At 32.7% G+C, this 17,493-nt stretch overlaps 3 protein-coding genes across 9 annotated transcripts; 2 read left to right on the top strand and 1 right to left on the bottom strand.

Annotated features, from left to right (window-relative positions):
* Positions 1-4,328: 4,328 nt before the first annotated feature.
* LOC108193972 (uncharacterized) lies at positions 4,329-6,247 on the top strand. Its single transcript, XM_017360836.2, has 8 exons — positions 4,329-4,513; positions 4,774-4,839; positions 4,930-5,027; positions 5,119-5,156; positions 5,253-5,340; positions 5,444-5,653; positions 5,813-5,878; positions 5,999-6,247. The coding sequence occupies exons 1-8, from the start codon at positions 4,465-4,467 to the stop codon at positions 6,161-6,163; spliced, it is 780 nt and encodes a 259-aa protein (XP_017216325.1). The 5' UTR covers positions 4,329-4,464; the 3' UTR covers positions 6,164-6,247.
* A 2,432-nt stretch (positions 6,248-8,679) lies between these two features.
* LOC108193416 (ceramide kinase) lies at positions 8,680-16,841 on the bottom strand. Of its 7 annotated transcripts, none has more exons than XR_010285689.1 (14): positions 16,637-16,841; positions 16,120-16,281; positions 15,852-16,019; positions 15,643-15,735; positions 14,513-14,605; positions 14,093-14,315; positions 13,983-14,009; positions 13,780-13,867; positions 12,391-12,540; positions 12,137-12,238; positions 11,554-11,898; positions 11,068-11,134; positions 10,794-10,979; positions 8,680-10,047 (listed from the first exon to the last, which is right to left on the bottom strand). XR_010285689.1 is itself a non-coding variant. In XM_064081599.1 (13 exons), the coding sequence occupies exons 1-13, from the start codon at positions 16,766-16,768 to the stop codon at positions 10,847-10,849; spliced, it is 1,788 nt and encodes a 595-aa protein (XP_063937669.1). In that variant the 5' UTR covers positions 16,769-16,841; the 3' UTR covers positions 10,668-10,846. The 7 variants fall into 7 exon arrangements, 5 of the variants coding, with proteins under 5 accessions (XP_063937669.1, XP_063937672.1, XP_063937670.1 ...); XR_010285688.1 differs by having other exon boundaries at positions 8,683-10,047; positions 10,794-10,984; XM_064081599.1 differs by lacking the exon at positions 8,680-10,047 and having other exon boundaries at positions 10,668-10,984.
* LOC108193415 (F-box protein At5g07610-like) lies at positions 9,441-10,196 on the top strand. The gene has a single exon (XM_064081943.1). It carries the CDS (start codon positions 9,441-9,443, stop codon positions 10,194-10,196), a length of 756 nt encoding a protein of 251 aa, XP_063938013.1.
* Positions 16,842-17,493: the final 652 nt, after the last annotated feature.

The following is a 17,493-nucleotide window of genomic DNA, read 5'->3' as shown; positions in this document are numbered from 1 at the left end:
CATTTAAGCCGTAGTAAGCACCGGTCATAATCATTTAGTTTAGTCATAAATAATATCTTTAATTATTCATATTTTATATATAATTTACCATCTTTAAGTAGTTCTAAATATAATTATCAATTAATCATTAACATCTTTCAACATTAACAATCATTAAGATCATTATTCAACTTATTAATTATATTTTAGAACATATATAGTGTTTGGTGATTTATAATATAATTGTTTTATCTTTTGATTGCAAGGATTATGGTGCCGTTTGAGTTAGTTTAAAGGAAGTGACTTTTTGCTTATAGTAAAGAAGTGGAGTAGAAGTGAGAAGTAAATAAGTTAATAATAAAGTGTTTGGAAAAGAAGCGGAAGTTGTGAGAGAGAAGCTGACATTCTCAACTTCTTAAAAGTGCTTCTGCTTCTTTACACAAATGCGTCAAGAAAAACAGAAGGCAGAAGCAACATTTGCTTTTTCTTAACAAACACCACCTATGTTGTAGAACATAACCTCCAAATTGTCAGATGTTTGCAAATATTGTAGACTAAAACAGTAAAAATTGAAACGATTAGATTATTTTTAAATAATTTTGGACTCTAATACCCTTATTTTGTGGACTCCATAGAACATGGACCCATATTGTTATGAAATAAATTTAAAATAGGATCAAATTTTAAAATATAGAAAATCTTATATTAAATAGCAATAATTTAAATATTATTTGAAAACAATAATTTAAATAAATATAATAAAAATATTACAATGTAATTAGGAAAAGATATTATCCTTCCAATAAATAACAAAATCTAAAATTTTATTTAAACTCGTGCTTGGCACGGGTTATCAACTAGTACGTCGAAGTAAGTCCAACACTAAAATTTTATACCGACAGTGTAATATTTGGTATAAAAACCACTTCAATATATATATATAAAGGAGAATGCGTGCATCTCTAGAATCGTTCGATTCAGTCTTCTGATTTTTCTTAAATTTCGGATAGAAATTATATAACTATAATTCAAAAAAAATCAGGTTCAAGGATTCTAAAAATAATACAATTATTTTCTGATTAAATTCTAAAGAAGATAGAATTCTTTTCTTATTTGATTTCCACCTTCAATAACACTATTTAAACACAAAATAGTTAATAGTTATTGAATCTGCTCATATATATTTATCATTGTTTTTGATTAAGCTACTCATATTAAAAATCAGGTTCAAGGATTCTAAAAATAATACAATTATTTTCTGATTAAATTCTAAAGAAGATAGAATTCTTTTCTTATTTGATTTCCACCTTCAATAACACTATTTAAACACAAAATAGTTAATAGTTATTGAATCTGCTCATATTTATTTATCATTGTTTTTGATTAAGCTACTCATATTTTGAGTAACAAAAAACCGAGTTTTAACTGAAAACACGAAGTCGCATCCAACATCCAACACAAGGCACAATCTTATCCGAGTCTGAGTCCGAGTTTGCCCATTGCGCGCGCTTGGCGCGTCTTTAGAATTGTTCGATTCAGTCTTCTAATTTTTTCTTAAATTTCGGATTGAAAATATAACGATAATTCAAAAAATCAGGTTCAAGAATTCTAAAAATAATACAATTCTTTTCTTATTAAATTCTAAAGATGATACAATTCTTTTTTTTATTTAGTATTTCTTATTGAATTCTGAAGATGATACAATTCTTTTCTTATTTAGTAATCCTAAAAGAAATAGGATTATATTTATTCAAACTAACAATAATAAATAAAATACAATTTATATTTAAGATTTGTAAGGTAATATGCACAATTCTTATTTTCGATAAGATACATAGAAGATGTACATAGTTGAATTTTATATTATAAAATTTTATTTTCGATAATACATATTGAAGAATAATCTAATACTAGGTCCGTAATCAAAACTGTGTTTAAGAGTCTAAATAGTAGTTCGAATCATAAAATTTATTAACTCAGCGTGTCTAGAATTATTGAATTTAGTCTTATAATTTTTTTAATTATATTTCAAATTGAAAATAAAATTTTAACCTAATCATATATTGATTTTATGATAATCAAAATGATTCTTGATTAGTATTGTGTTTGACGGGCACGGGAGGCGGCCCAAACTAATTTTTATCTAAGTAATAATAATTTTTCTATTAGTATTATGTTTGACGGGAAAGTGGCTAAAATAATTTTCTATCTATCTTATAATATATTTTTTGTTAAAACAGGACCACAGTTCAAAATAATCTTTGTCCAATTATAATATTTAATTTTATCATAATTCGAATAACTTTTATATTTATTTAAACTAACAATCATAGATAAAATACAATTTATATTAAAGATTCGTATAATACGTACAATTTTTATATTCGATTTAGTCTTATAATTTTCTTAAATTTTGTATAGAAAATAAAGAATTGTAAAGATAATAATCATTAAAAAAAACTAATAGCAAAAAAAAAAAAAAATTACAACCATAAAATAATAATAATTTTTAACTAATAAATAGGAATCATAAAATAAAATAGGATATATAAAATAGGAATCATATATTGATTTTATGATAAAGTAAGTGATTCTTGATTAGTATTGTGTTTGAAGGGCACGCGGGGTTGCCCAAACTAATTTTTATCTGAATAATAATAATTTTTCTATCAGTATTATGTTCGACGGTAAAGTGGCTAAAATAATTTTTTATCTATGTTATAATATATTTTTTTGTTAAAACGTGTACACGGTTCTAAATAATTTTTATCCAATTATAATCTTTAATTTTATCATAATTAGAATAATTTTTATTAGTATTGTTTTTGACAGTAAGGGGACTCAAACTAATATTTAAATTATAATGTTTTGTTATTAGTATTGTGTTTGACAAAAGAGCGGTTCAAACTAATTTTGATCTAAATTATAATATTTAATTTTATCATAAAAATAATAATTATGGATTAATATTGTCTTTGACGGGATGGCGGTTCGAACTAATTTTATTATTAGTATTGTGTTTGACAGGATGACCACTTAAACAAATTTTTATACTAATTATAATACTTTTTATTAGTGATATGTTTAACCGGAAGATGACTCAAAATAATTTTTATGTTATTGTAATATTAATTCGTATCGAATTTTATACGAAATTTATAACGCCGCCGCGAAGGGCGGTTTTTTTCACTAGTTAATTAGTAATATGATACTGAACAGTGTCAAATGTGTATTTGACATAATGATTATTGAATACTTTATGCTGACCTTATTCAAGAAATTTATTAACAAAACAAATTTGTTAGATATGTTATCTCGTTTATAGCCAATTATATCGTACTAAAATAAAATTTTGAAGTTTAATATATTTAATTATAAACACCGTAATTTTATATATTCCTCCCATCCTCAAATTTTATATTGGTAACAGAGGACTCGATATATATTTTGATATTTATTTTTCTTTCAACTTATAAAAAATAATTTAAAATTAGAAAAAGAATTTAGAAAATTCAAATAATAAGCTATCAAACCATATATTATATATTTCCTCCGTCCCTCTCATTTCTTTGCAAATTTTTTCACTTCTCGACACGTATTTTATGACTCTTATAAAACATAGTTACGTAATTTATTTTTAAAATTTTCTTTTTGTGTATAAAATTTTAAATATCAAATAACAATTGACCTTCACATCATCATCTGTAACTCAACGTTCAAACTATCAGTTATATCAACTGATATTGAAGTAACAAATACCCCAGAATATGAATGTATTTTGTTGCAAAATATGAACTCTTAGAATATCCATCATGGTCCCAAAATCGATACGAGTCTTATAAATCACACAAATATCATATAAATTCTTTTAAAAACTACCAACATTCGTACGAAGAAATTCAAAACATAACCTAACATCCTGAAATGATGGGCACAATTAACAAGATTTCACTCGAAAAAGATTAGATCATGATATTATTAAAAAATTAAAATATGAAGTAGAAGAGTGAAAATGATTTAATCAATGAGGGAATAAAAATCTAGAATATGAAAAAATAATGGCTTAATCTCTCGGAGTCGACTCTCGAAACAGAAGATACGGAAGAAGCCCTAGAAATATTTTTATTTGGTAGCGAGATGGACTAGTTGTTAGGGTCCTCTTAAACGTAACGTTCGACACGTTTTCCTACAACGTTATCCACGTGCGGTAACAGACGCGTAAATCGGTAATAATATATGTAAAAATAGAATGAAATGTTTAAAAATGACTTTGCATGATGAGTCAGCGCCACCACCGTTCTCATCTGTCTTCTTTTCTGTCACCAATTTTCTATAAGTAGCTCCTTCCTCTCCTCCTTCTAAATGCCTCATTTGAGTCGCGTTCATTTCATACACACATTTTATATCCACTTTCTCTTCTTCTTTATATTTTCTCTCGTTCTTCTTCTTCAGCTACTAAACAAAACTTGCTAGCTACCTCAAATCATGGATTCTTGCCGACATTCCTCCTCTCCTTTCGACTCTATCCTCTTCGGTACACAATTCCTCTCTATATCCGTGAACACACACTAACAATCTGAGGTCGTTTAATTATGAAATTTCAGCTCGGCTAATGATAATGAATAATAAAATTTGATTTTGATAAATTTTTGACAGATTTTTGTATACGATCGCGTTTACATACAAAAGAACATGCTAGACCTTGTAATCAATACGGTCTCGCACATATAATCGTAAGTGAAATTATTTGAATTAAAAAAAAATCTGATCATTTTTAATTTTTTCATGGAACAGATTTAGATGACACCCTGTACTTGTCCAAGCTAGGATTCGGCGAAGCTACCAAAAGAAACATCGATGGTTAGCACTTGATCGTTTTAACATGATCAAATTTATGGCTTCTGAGTTGTAGTGATCGACTAATTAATTTTATTTGAAATTTTTTAACAGATTTTCTGGTCGAGAAATGTGGATTCCCGGAGAACAAAGCTTCGTCTCTCCGAGTCGAGCTTTTCAAGAAGTACGGAAGCTCCCTCGCCGGTCTACGAGTAATTATCTGAATTAATTGAACTCCTAATTTTGTTTAGTTTATTCAAATTTAATTAATCTGCTAATTTAATCATGTTTGCTCTTCATCAGGCTTTGGGCTATGACATTGATGCTGATGATTATCACGGGTTAGTAGTTAATTAATTTTGGTTTGATGATTGATGGATATAAATATATTATTTATGTCATGAATTGAGAGTGATCGGTTTGTTTTTGTTCAACAGTTTCGTGCACGGAAGGTTGCCATATGATTTGATCAAACCAGACCCTCAACTACGAAACCTCTTGCGAAGTATCAATCAACGCAAGATCGTAAGTTATAGAAATATCACAATAATAATGCAAAAATCAATAACTAAAAATTATGAAGTATTTTCTGTTAAGTTGACTTGTTAATTTTGTGACTTGTTTGCAGATTTTTACAAATTCTGACAAGAATCATGCGATCAAGGTGCTGGATCGCCTTGGAATCAGGGATTGTTTTGAACAGATAATATGTTTTGAGACGATGAATCCAAATTTGTCGAAAGCCAGTCGTCCTGATGAGATTCCGGTTGTTCTCAAACCTTCTTTGGAGGCCATCAACATTGCCATCGATGCTGCAGAGGTTGATCCTCGCCACACGGTAATGGCAGAGTAGAGCTGCAATTCTGTTTATATTTTACTTGTTTCTTTGGATTTAGTAACTTACAGATCACATAAAGCATACAAAATTTGAAATGAGTATTTATGACATGGTAGCTACAACTAATTGTTGCTTGACTATTATCGTTGGTTATGACAGTTGTTTTTCGACGATAATGTGAGGAACATTGCTGCTGGCAAAGCTGTCGGGCTTCGTACAGTTTTGGTGAGTACTTCCTATATGCATATTACCGGCAACCAACACATAAATGGAATCTAATATATTTGATAACGAATGTGAATTATAATTACTTGCTAATTGGTAGTGCTTATGTTGTTCCTGAAGGTTGGGAGGACGACTAAAAGTAAAGAAGCGGATTATGCAGTGGAGGTGGTGAACAAGAACAACCTGATCCAAGTAATTCCAGAAATCTGGTTTGGCGAGGAAGATGAGAAGCAGCAGCAGCTGAAAATTGATTCGGCTCTTTCCGCCACAGCTGTCGGTGCTTAATTTCTACAATAATTACTGTACATTAACTTAATCGCAACGCTGTATATTGTAATTATCTCATGTAAATTAATCCTTTTCTTTTTCTGTCGTTGTGTATCTTCTGTTTACCTTGTATGCCTCCTTTCTGCATATTAACAAAGCCATAAATAAGTCTTCGTATTAAGAAGCTAATCTATGTTCTGATACGAATGAATGAGAACAATTATTTGAAGCAGACTGTCATCATTACATTCTTGTGTCACAAATTCAGGGGCACACTTTCTTATGTATTTTCCTGTAGTTTTAGCTAAATACATTTTGCATCCAATAGTTTTATGGCATTTTGGATCCCCCGACTAAAAAACCACCACATTTTCAAATTTTAAAACATTTTTCCATCATCTTTTGACTATTACCGTCAGTCAACGGGGTACTTCAGATACTCCATATCAGTTTCACCATGTTAATGATCAAAAATGACGAAAAGTGTTCAAATATACAGGGCTAGATATTTAAGTAATTCAAAGTGTTTGTTGCGGAAATATTAGGTATAAAAATTATTATCATAATAAGGGTGCAAATTGCATATAAGTCTAAACTTTAATAAAATCCAAATGTATCTTTGGTTCACACGACTTGCAAGATGATTTAACTTAACTTCTCCTTACGCAACAATATTGCAAATACCATTTGAATAAGAGTTCGTTGATATCATATATCGTAAAGAGTCCATGGGGATCACATCATACAACATTAATACCAAATCGGTCTTATCAAATTCGGATTCTCGATCACTGCAACACAAAATTGGTTGCGGATCAAAGTTTGTCCTTAAAATTAAATTAAAGTGACATGTAACAAACGAATCTAAAGTAAAATGTATTCCTATCAGGTAGTGTGTGTGTGAGGATTCATCCCACATCATGAGAATTCTGTTTGTGGAATATGATGTTGATGCGTACAGGCTAACCAACTTGAAGAGATGCATCTGTGTACATAAAAATAACTAAAACTTTTGGCATATCTACGTAATACGCATATGAAACAACCTCTTATGATCAAAAGATAGTGACATATAACTCAGCTTACAAAAGCCAAACGCATAAACAAAGCTTGTGATAGAGTGAGAGTAATGTATGTTATAATAGTGTCCTCTAAGTGGGTGTCAGATGGAGATGTGCACTGACACTACTTAGTAGAGTAATACAAGCACCAGAACTCTAATTCTGACAACGATTCGTCCGTTGGGCACACGTCAAATTCTAAATTCAGATTCTATCACATTTCTTCATCAGTGTTTCGTAATTACAAGAAATTGACGCGTTTAGCATGATTAGAACCTTGGAGCAATTATAGATCTAAAGAGTGCCGATTCTCATGTGACTTGAACTGCAGTCATAACTGCTTCTTAGTTTGAGGCTGCTTATGAGTGAGTAGTAAACTTTTCGGTTTTTTTCATGGATAGTTAGGTTGCGAGACAAATTTAACACAACTATACCTCAAATTTAAAAAATTTAACCCAACTATGCTTGTCGGTTTTGGCAACAAAAATTTCTGCCACGAGTCCTCATCCATCTGGATAATCATGTCCCGTTTGCTATTGTTGTTTGCAGACAGCAATAACAGATTTTCGTTGAACACCAAACAAAAAGCTATTTGATACATCTGGAAATAAATTTTCTGAACAACTTTTGATTCAAAAGCGTTTTGAGAGAAAGCACGTACTCCTAATTTTTGATCTTCTGCGGAAGTTGTCACTTATTCAAATCTCGTCAAAAAATTTACTATTTTACACTATAACTCGAAATATCATAATATCAAAAAAAAAAAAAATTAAACGCTTATCACATTTATCTTTAACCGACACTTTTTCTAACAGCAAAGTAGTTTTAAACAGCACTCCAAGACCGACTCGTATTTGTTCGTATGACACTAGGAAAGAAATCCTATCATTGGAGGGACTAAAATTCGTCATCTTCCTCTAAGAATCTCTAAAGACTAATCCCAATAAGATCCTATAGAGATGCTGCTCTTAAAAGACTTGGCAAGTACTAGTATCAGCAGAAGTAAAGAATCTGATAATTACAGTACACCGTTGAGAATATTGAATTTAATCACTTCACCTTTTGTTCGGTAACTTAAAAGATCGATGCACATGCTCATTAAAACTTTGTAGTGTACATTATTATGATATCAAATTTGACTCGATTTTTGGTGATTTAGTTTCTTATGATACAGTTTCTAATCTGTTACGTATCACTGTTACAGTTATATACTCCACTTGTACGCATCTTTCCTTGTATTAAGTGATGACATGCAGGGCTGTGTCTTAATAAGTTTACTTTCAAAGTTTCTACTTGGTAAAAATATTTTTGCTCTTCATTTCAAAAACAACGCAGCTCATGATAAATTGTTACATGTTAACTTGTACAATTCTACTCTTCTCCTTCTATGTACCAAATCATTAGTAATGGTTGTTGTGCTGAATGCTGATGATGGGATGATTAAGTGCTAATACCAAAAATGATATTAATTTCAAGTCATACATTAATTTTCTTAAAATATGTTATTCAAATCAGCTCGTATAAAATGGGACAGAGAGATTATTATAAGTCAACCAGCATAAGATTGTTCAGGAATCCTCCCACGGTTGTTGATTGGCGATCTAATGTCAATAAATAATTCAGGCCAGTTTGTGTATATAATGTGGACCTCGTCGCTCTATCACAAATCAGCCTTACACAATATTAGAATTCAATATGATTAAGCTGGGAGCCAAAAAAAGCAGAACATCTCAACAGCTTTCTCCTGTTTCATTGCACGATCCTGGCCCTGAATCTTCTTCTGTAATAGCTTCTGCTGTCAAAGTTGCGTCAAGTGAAGATCTCTTGATCCAGATTCTGCTACATGTCCCTATAAAGAAACTGCTGAGTTTCAAATCTGTATCCAAGCACTGGTACTCTCTCATTACTAATCCACGCTTTGTTCGTCTTCACAATCCTCTCCCCTCCGCCTCTGCCCTCTTCTTCATCCGTTCCTCCTGCAGAAGCACCCCCGACTACCAGTTCATTCCTCTCGACGTCAGTGATGATTGCCCGACCCCCTTCAAAAGTCTTGATTTCGTTCACGACCCTTTACGTTCAGGCATATCTGTTCTTCAGTCTTGCAACGGGCTCCTGCTATGTGCTAGCTATCGAGCACGTATATTAAACCGTAGATACTATGTGTACAACCCTACCACTAAGCATTTCGCTACCCTTCTTCAAATCAAACAAGAACACTCAAAAATGTATGCGGTATGAGTCTAGCGTTTGATCCTGCAAGATCGCCTTACTACAAAGTTGTTTGTGTCAGACAATCTAAAACGTCCGACAATCCTTTTCAGATTGAGATTTATTCATATGAAACTCGACTATGGAGAGTCTCTGGTCAGCCTTTTAAAGCACCACAGTTTACCAAATTCGAAAATTGTATATATTGGAATGGTTGTGTTCACTGGTGGAATGGCTTTGTCAGTCTTTGGAACGATGAACAGTACACTCTGTACTTCAAAGTGGAGGAAGAGAGAGTAGAACAACTGCCGATGACCAGGAAGAACATTCAGGCAGTTGTAATGCCTGACCAGGACTTGCCTGAGCAGGTAGCTACTTATCTCGGCGAGTCTCAGGGTCATTGGCATCTGATTGATGTGTATTCTGATTCCACTTGTTTGTTCAATGTGTATGAGATGGCTAGAGATTACTCAGGGTGGTTTGTAAAGTATCATGTTGATCTATCTGCAATTTCTACTATATATACGGATACAATCACAAATGGCAGCTATGATTACAGGTTCAATATACTATCACTTGTGAGGAGAGGACAAGAAGAAGAAGAAGATGGCTCTTTCTTGGTACTGGAGATACCTGGTGGTAAGATTGTCCGTTACAACTTTGCTGACAAAAGTGTGGTGAAGCTATGTGAATTCGATCCAATTGTTCACAGATATTATTACAATAACGACTTAAAGTATATCAGTACGTTTTCATATATGGAATCTTTTGCTAGTGTTTGATCATAGTATGTAAGTTTCAGTTTGTGAATTGTGATCAATAAGTTAGTTTGTTATTCATGATTCTAAGAAGTTAACTGTACTCAGTCTTGCAATACTTTCATGTTAGTGACTAGTGAATCTATATGCATCTATAAAATTGACAACTTTAACAATACCTAGATTTTCTGTGTCACATCTCAGGCCAGAAAAATCACAACTTTTAATCCAGATAATTAGGATATCAAGCAAACGAGTATATTATAGATTTACAATCAATTAATATCATAGACTAACAACTTCAGATTTTGTAGAATTAGATCATTTTTGCAAGTTGGAAAAAGTCGACTAGCTTACAAAAGATGATCAGACTGCAGGTAAAGTGTTTATGAGATTTCTCATATGGAAGGTGGCTGGTGATGTAATATAAGAGGTTTTCAACTTTCAATGTCAGTTTGCAATAGCAAATTGTAGGTAATCAGGGTTGGCCTGGGGTGAGGGAAAAAAAAGGGTAAATTTTCTGACATTTTTAACATATACATTAAGCTTATATTGGCACCTCATCACAATGAAGCTGTTATTAGAGACTATGAAGAGGAGATGCTAAAAATACAAACTTGCCTGAAGTGGATAACATAGCTATTTTTATGAATGTCATGTCTTGAGGGTTTAAGTTAAACCTCAGGGCCAGCAGCAAATAAGCTAACCAGGCCTCTGAATACTTGCGCTGAAAGTTGATGGGCGGAAAAGAGCTCGCCGTCCACGTTCCACACACTCTCTTTGCCAATAGATCTGAATGTAAAAGCCCTGGTCTAGATACAGAAGAATAAATCAAGACTTTAGACGTGGTAATTATGATAAGAAAAACAATGGGATATTACAGGAGAATTCATACTTTGTGGTGCTCCACAAAGTCAAACTTTAGCGGATGTCCACCCTTCCTTGCAAGCTGAGTTAGATGCCTGCATATTTGAAAGACATTACTCTTTGCGCTAGTCCTTCTGTAAAATTCTAGTAAGGCTCTGTGTACAGGTTGAAACTATATATGTGAGAAAGACATTTCAGTTACAGTATAGTATGACCATATATAACTAGCAGTTGGAATACATGAAGTGAGAGTAGGAGCCTCAATACTTTTTTAGAGATGTGGAATGTCCATCCATTAGTAAACATCAAAATAGATTCAAATTACTAGTGCATGGATATAATTTGCGACAGACAAAGATGATATAATTTGCGACAGACAAAGAGATGTCACTGATAATACAATCCCGACTCTATACAGCTTAATCAGAGACCTGTTCATCTTTAAGTTATATATACATATATATCCAAGGCACTTCTGAACTGAAGTAGGATTGACATAGATATGCATACATACCACAGATATAATGCTCTGGGGCAATCCTTGATCAATATGAGGTGAAGGAAACCATCTGAAAGGTGTGCATCAGCTACCAAACCATCAGGTGCCTTCTCATTACGGCAAGCTATTACAGCAGCACCGACGCTAAGAAATTTACCTCTAGACCTTAACCATTTTGATTCATGTAAGTTTGGCTCAGCTGATATTTGGACCGGCTTCGTATTGCAAACACCACATTTAACACGACAAGCAACTCTTTCTGACTTTTTAGGTGGTCCCAAAAATGGTTTTGTTCTGCTACCAGCACTAATATTATCATCTATTATGTCTTCCACATATGTCACCTCTGCTTCATATGCACTAGATAAAGAAAAAACGAAATTAACAATAAAATTAAAGTCTTTATTGTTATAAAAAAAAATTGGCCCACCAACCAAGAATATAAATCAGCGAAAGGTGGAGAACCAAGGCCACTTCTGAACTCTATCACTTATGCCATCTCGAGGGCTTTCAGAAGGTAATTACAGATAACATGCCTATAAGTTCTAAAGACTCCAAAGAGAAAGAAAGTACTGATGAATGAAGACAATGGACATACCTGTGTTTAAGAAACACTTTTGTCCCTGCATAATCATATCTCTTGGGGCCCATCCACCGGTATTTTTCACTCTCTGTAATGACATCACCGTAGAATCCGTACCTGAGTTTCAGGTGAAGAATTGGGATGAGATAATGATCTAAAGTAGATACTGGAGACTGTGCCAAAAAATTGGAGGATCGTAGTAAGCATAACTCGTATAAAATATCCTTATAAGTTATATCATTGCCACACAAGATAATGCCATTAATTACCCAGCAAAAGAAGCTGCATAACGCACAGAAATCTCTTCCTTAGATGTAAAGGTAGCTTTCCACCGCACAATCTGAGCAATGTCAAGGCTAATCCTTTTACCGAGGACAATATGTAATGCTGATGTTGTTGGATCTCGGGCTCCGGTGGTACTGCAAAGATGAGGTCAATGTACTCTCAGCTAAAATCATAAGCCTATTTAAGCTTATAGTGTTTAAAAGTATAAGAAAATGACACTAAACTCAACGAGATACTGAAATAGCTACCATCTAATTTCATAACAAAGTATACATTACATCTGCAACAGTTTCCCTGCTTAACACAAATGATAAATATATTTAATTGCGGAAAAAAACTATTAAGATCACTAGTATGACAACAATAATAAGTTTGTCTTGATCAAAATTAGTGTATGATACAATGCTGCTACCCATATATAGTTCGTGACAAAAATAACTAAAGGAAGTATGCAACTCACAAACATTTTCTTGTTGATCTAAAAACATGGGAAGTAATAGGTCATCACATTTTCCGTGCATCATGTCTACTCGGGAATGTAAAGATTATACTACAAATCAAAGCAATATCAGCAACTGCCAGCTAGACTCATGCTTGCATATTGGACATCACAGTTTATGAATGCTTAGAGATATGGGGCACACTTATGACTTGACCTAACCAACCAATGAATTAATTGTTTGAGTCTTAATTCCCACACTGTACTGACGATTGAGGTGAAAATACATTTTACACAGCAACTTCTGTATGGTAAATAAGAGAGTATATATCCTCACATATATAATATAAGTTTTTCCATGCTATTATTCTCATCATAAACTGAAGAGTTCATCTACGCAGATCCACCTAGTATGAGACAATTGCTAATGTATTAATTTTATTGTGTTTGTTTATTTGTTTTATACCAGTGGGGGTTTTTCTTGTGCCATACAAGTGAACATAAGAGACCTTATTGTTTCTCTTCAAATCAAGTACTTAGCGTTTGAGAGTAAAGGGTTCGTGTTGTCCTATGGCTTTATATAAATTAAACTTTTCATTTGTATTCATTCAGCTGAAAATACGTGCAATGCAACATTCTCTGATTCATTTTCTCGACACAATAATATTCTGCACTGTGTTTTTTTATATGTAGCTATGTAACTGTAGTACAAGAGCAAGTGGTGCAAACTTACTTTCTTAAAATCTGTAGACCAATTAGTCCTAGAAAAATGTCTAAACCTTGATGCAGTTGTTTATTTTTCTAAGCAAGGACACATGTACATATAATGGAATAAAAACATTACTGATGACAAATTTGCAGCTAGTACTAAAACGGCAATATATTGCTTAAAAATGGGAAGAAGTACAGGCCGGTTTGGAAAACAAGAAAATACCACATCACGATAGCATCAGTTGAACCTGCAGGGATAAGTCCAAATCTAAACCTTTCATTTGGGAAATGAAAGTTGCCTTCTTGATCTGCTATTGTAAAGACAAAATCACCAATAAGAAATATGGTGCAATAAGAGTATGTTTTATGTGTTTCATTGATAGATAGTTAGGTGCAATGTCGACTTTTAGATATAGTTTAACTAACCAGAATTACATATATCATCTTCTGGTCCTGCAAATTAAGATAACCGTGATAAGTGTGATACAGTTAACAATTTAGGAACACCAAATGAATTCACTTGAACCGGCACGTACTATGATTTTTTGTTTGTGATTTAATAGTTTCTGGTATTGACAAAAGATGAGAACTTCCTTCATTTTGCTCAGAAGTTCCAACATGAGTTTCTTTCAAATAAACCAAGTTATTGTCATCTTTATTAACTGAGTGACTAAATTCAGTAGGTGATGGGGGATAAGTTGCCTTATGCCTTGACAAGAGAAGGCCATTAAGAATTTCATTGAAAAAGCCATCACCACCCTGGAGCCAAAGCAGATAAGAAAAGAATATTAATTAATCAAAATTAAGAATAGAGGTACTATAATTAGTTAGTAGCTGTAAAAAAGAGCAAACACAAACACTACTAGCTAATTTTTACGAAACTGATTAACTAATTTTTTTCAACAAGAATAGCAATGAGTAATGAGCAACATGTCAGTAGATTTTTTGGTTCTTACAACAGCGAGAACACCATCATAAGAATTAAGCACCCTGTTTGAAATAGCAGACATTGCATCTAAAGCTTGTCCTGCCCTGTGAGTCACAAGCACCTGAAAAACAAGCTGAACATTAATATCTAGCAGCATAGAAATGTCACTAGAATGAAATGTATTAAATTTCAGTTAATATGTAGAGAAGTAGAGATCTCTTAAAGCCAAATATCATCAGGAATAAGGAATCACAGCCTAAATTACTGCAGTAGTATTATATTTACTGCAGGTCGTTTGATGTATAAGGCATCTAAGCTAGACTTTAGTATATTACCAGCACTTCATATTTATTTTCATAGTAATGTAAGTAATGCAGTTATTACTTCAAATTGTTCTAGAGATAGAGGCATTGCTTCATTGTAATACTTGGAGAAGTATAAATACAATTCATATATACATGCTTCTACCCCAACTGATATCTTTCCTCTCCCTATAATTTAGCATTTCATCTCAGTTTGTACAAAAAATTAACAATAACTAAAGCCCAAACTCCGTTTATAAGGTAAAAAAAAAAAAAATCTTTAGTCTTTCCTAGCCATTTTAAGGGCTGGAAAGAGAACTGGTTCAGGCTCCACTTATATTGGGGTGTTAAACTGATAAAGTCAATATCCATATTTATGTTCTTAATTTTTCAATATAAATCATTGTAAACAACTATATAGTGAACCAAAACCAGGAATTGCCAAGCCATCATGTCCATATTACCCAAGGTCATTAAAGCATTCTTAACATATCAAGCCAATAAGATCATCTGGTTGAATGCGTATTTTTAGAAGCCATCTGGTTCTTGATTTCTTAATTTATTTTTGTCGGCAGCTTGTCACTAACGATCGGCTCCACTAGCAAAGCTAATAGTTATTAGTTTTTTTATCTACTCTTTAAAGACGTGAGTTGAGCTCTTATTGTAATTGTTTGACTTTCATATCCAGCCTGTGATTTAATTACTGCATAAATACTAAAATACACGAAGATACTTATCAGCCAATTATAGAACCATAATAAGGAATATAATCCTTTGAAGAATAGAAAAAATGCAGCATTGCACAGCCGAGTATAATATAAATAATTGGAAACCCAAAAATAAACACTGAACTTGCCTTTGTTCGTACTTGAGCGAGACGAAATATAGGAGCCACCTCATCCCAAATACGACAACCATTTCCTTTTCCACTCCTCGGATGAACAAACACCTAGTCAATCACTATTAAATCTGGAATTCTTTTACTACGAGTGTATTTCATTTAATAATTATGTAAGAATTGCTATTCTTGTAAACCATATATCAATCTATAGTTAATCAACGTACCAAAAGACTTTTAGGTCGCCCTACTTCCATGTTCAGAGAGAAATTGATGCGAGTCACCCATAAATGACATGTTCCTAGATCCTTGTGACCGAAAGTATAAATAGACGTTTTCCAGAGGGAAGGCTGAGTCTTGGATCTCCGGAAACAGTGTACTGTGAAGCGAAACATCTGAAGCAGAAAATAGGAAGTTATCTGTCAAGAAGCCATGGCCGCCTCATATTCACTTAAAGGGACTGCAATGACATTATAAGGGAAAAAAATCAGTGACCTCAGATGCACGGCCGAGAAGGCGACCAGGGGCATTTCCAAGAACAGGTTCATGAATCACACCCCAATCAATGAACTCAACCGCATATGCATCAGAAAATTTGATTGTAGTACTCCTTCTGGAAACTAACTGTTTGCCCAAACAAGATGATCCAGTGTCATTCTACCGCAAATAACAGAAGTTAATACATGTAAATATGTTAAAGTCACTACACACTATCATTCACAACAAGCTCCTGAATTACACAACACCCAACAGCTTACCTGTCCAACCAAATGTAAGTGAAGTAACTAAATTGCTCCTCTAGCTTGCACACATGTATACTAAAAACAACCTTTTACAATTCAACTTGAGTTTTACAATTCTGATCATGACCCAGTATGAGCAAAGGGTAAAAATTTAATCTTTGCAGCCCCCATCAAATAAATTTCAGAATTAACAACAAGAATAACCAATTACAAATAGAAAGAACAACAAGTCAAGAAACTTGGGCAATAAAAATTTGTCAAAGACTTACATTTTTATTGAAAGAATCAACCTTGATCCAAGAAAGCTCATCAGAATTTAGGGTAAGAGAAACCTCACCAACATGATCCAAATCAAAATTAGAATTTAGAATTCTTGAATCTTCGTCTTCGTGTCTCTCCATGAAAATATTTAATGGGCTCTTAGAAATTAAAAAACCTCAAGTTCCAGATGGGCTGAGTCGCTGAGATATAACTTAGAAGAGTTCTTGATATTTCAACATTTAATGAAATGAAATGTTAGTTTTTAACTGCCAGGTAAATTTTAGCGCCTAATATTGACAGCGGTTTTACTGTAATTTGCGACTAAAAAACTATCAAAAATTTTACTTACCACAGATCTTTATCTTTATCTTTATCTTTATCTACATCAACATTTTAATCCTCATATGAAATTACTCCCTCTGTCCCCTTTTACATGTCCTTTTTGGAAAAAAAAATTGTCTCAAATTACTTGTCCACTTCTTTTTTCAAAACAACTTTTTGTATGTTTTTTCAAAATGTAACAACTTCCAATGTTTGACTAGCATATATATACACAACTCTATCTAATTCATTACATTTATTAGGGATATGTATGAAAACAAGATATCCACCTAACATTTTCTTAAGATGCGTTATTTTTTCAAAAGGGACAAGTAAAAGGGGACGGAGGGAGTACTTTTTAACCCTCTATTTCATTAAAACAAATATTTAATAGCTTGCACTTAATGATTGTATTTAATATGCATGATTAATATATACAATTAATAGCTTATGATTAGTATATATGATTAATATATATAGTATCTACTCCCTCTGTTTTTTTTAATTATTTGACGTTTTGACTTTTGACACATACAAGTGTTTT

This window comes from Daucus carota, chromosome 7 (genome assembly GCF_001625215.2).
Source record: "Daucus carota subsp. sativus chromosome 7, DH1 v3.0, whole genome shotgun sequence".
Lineage (NCBI taxonomy): Eukaryota > Viridiplantae > Streptophyta > Magnoliopsida > Apiales > Apiaceae > Daucus > Daucus carota.
This window is presented reverse-complemented; position numbering and strand designations above follow the sequence as displayed.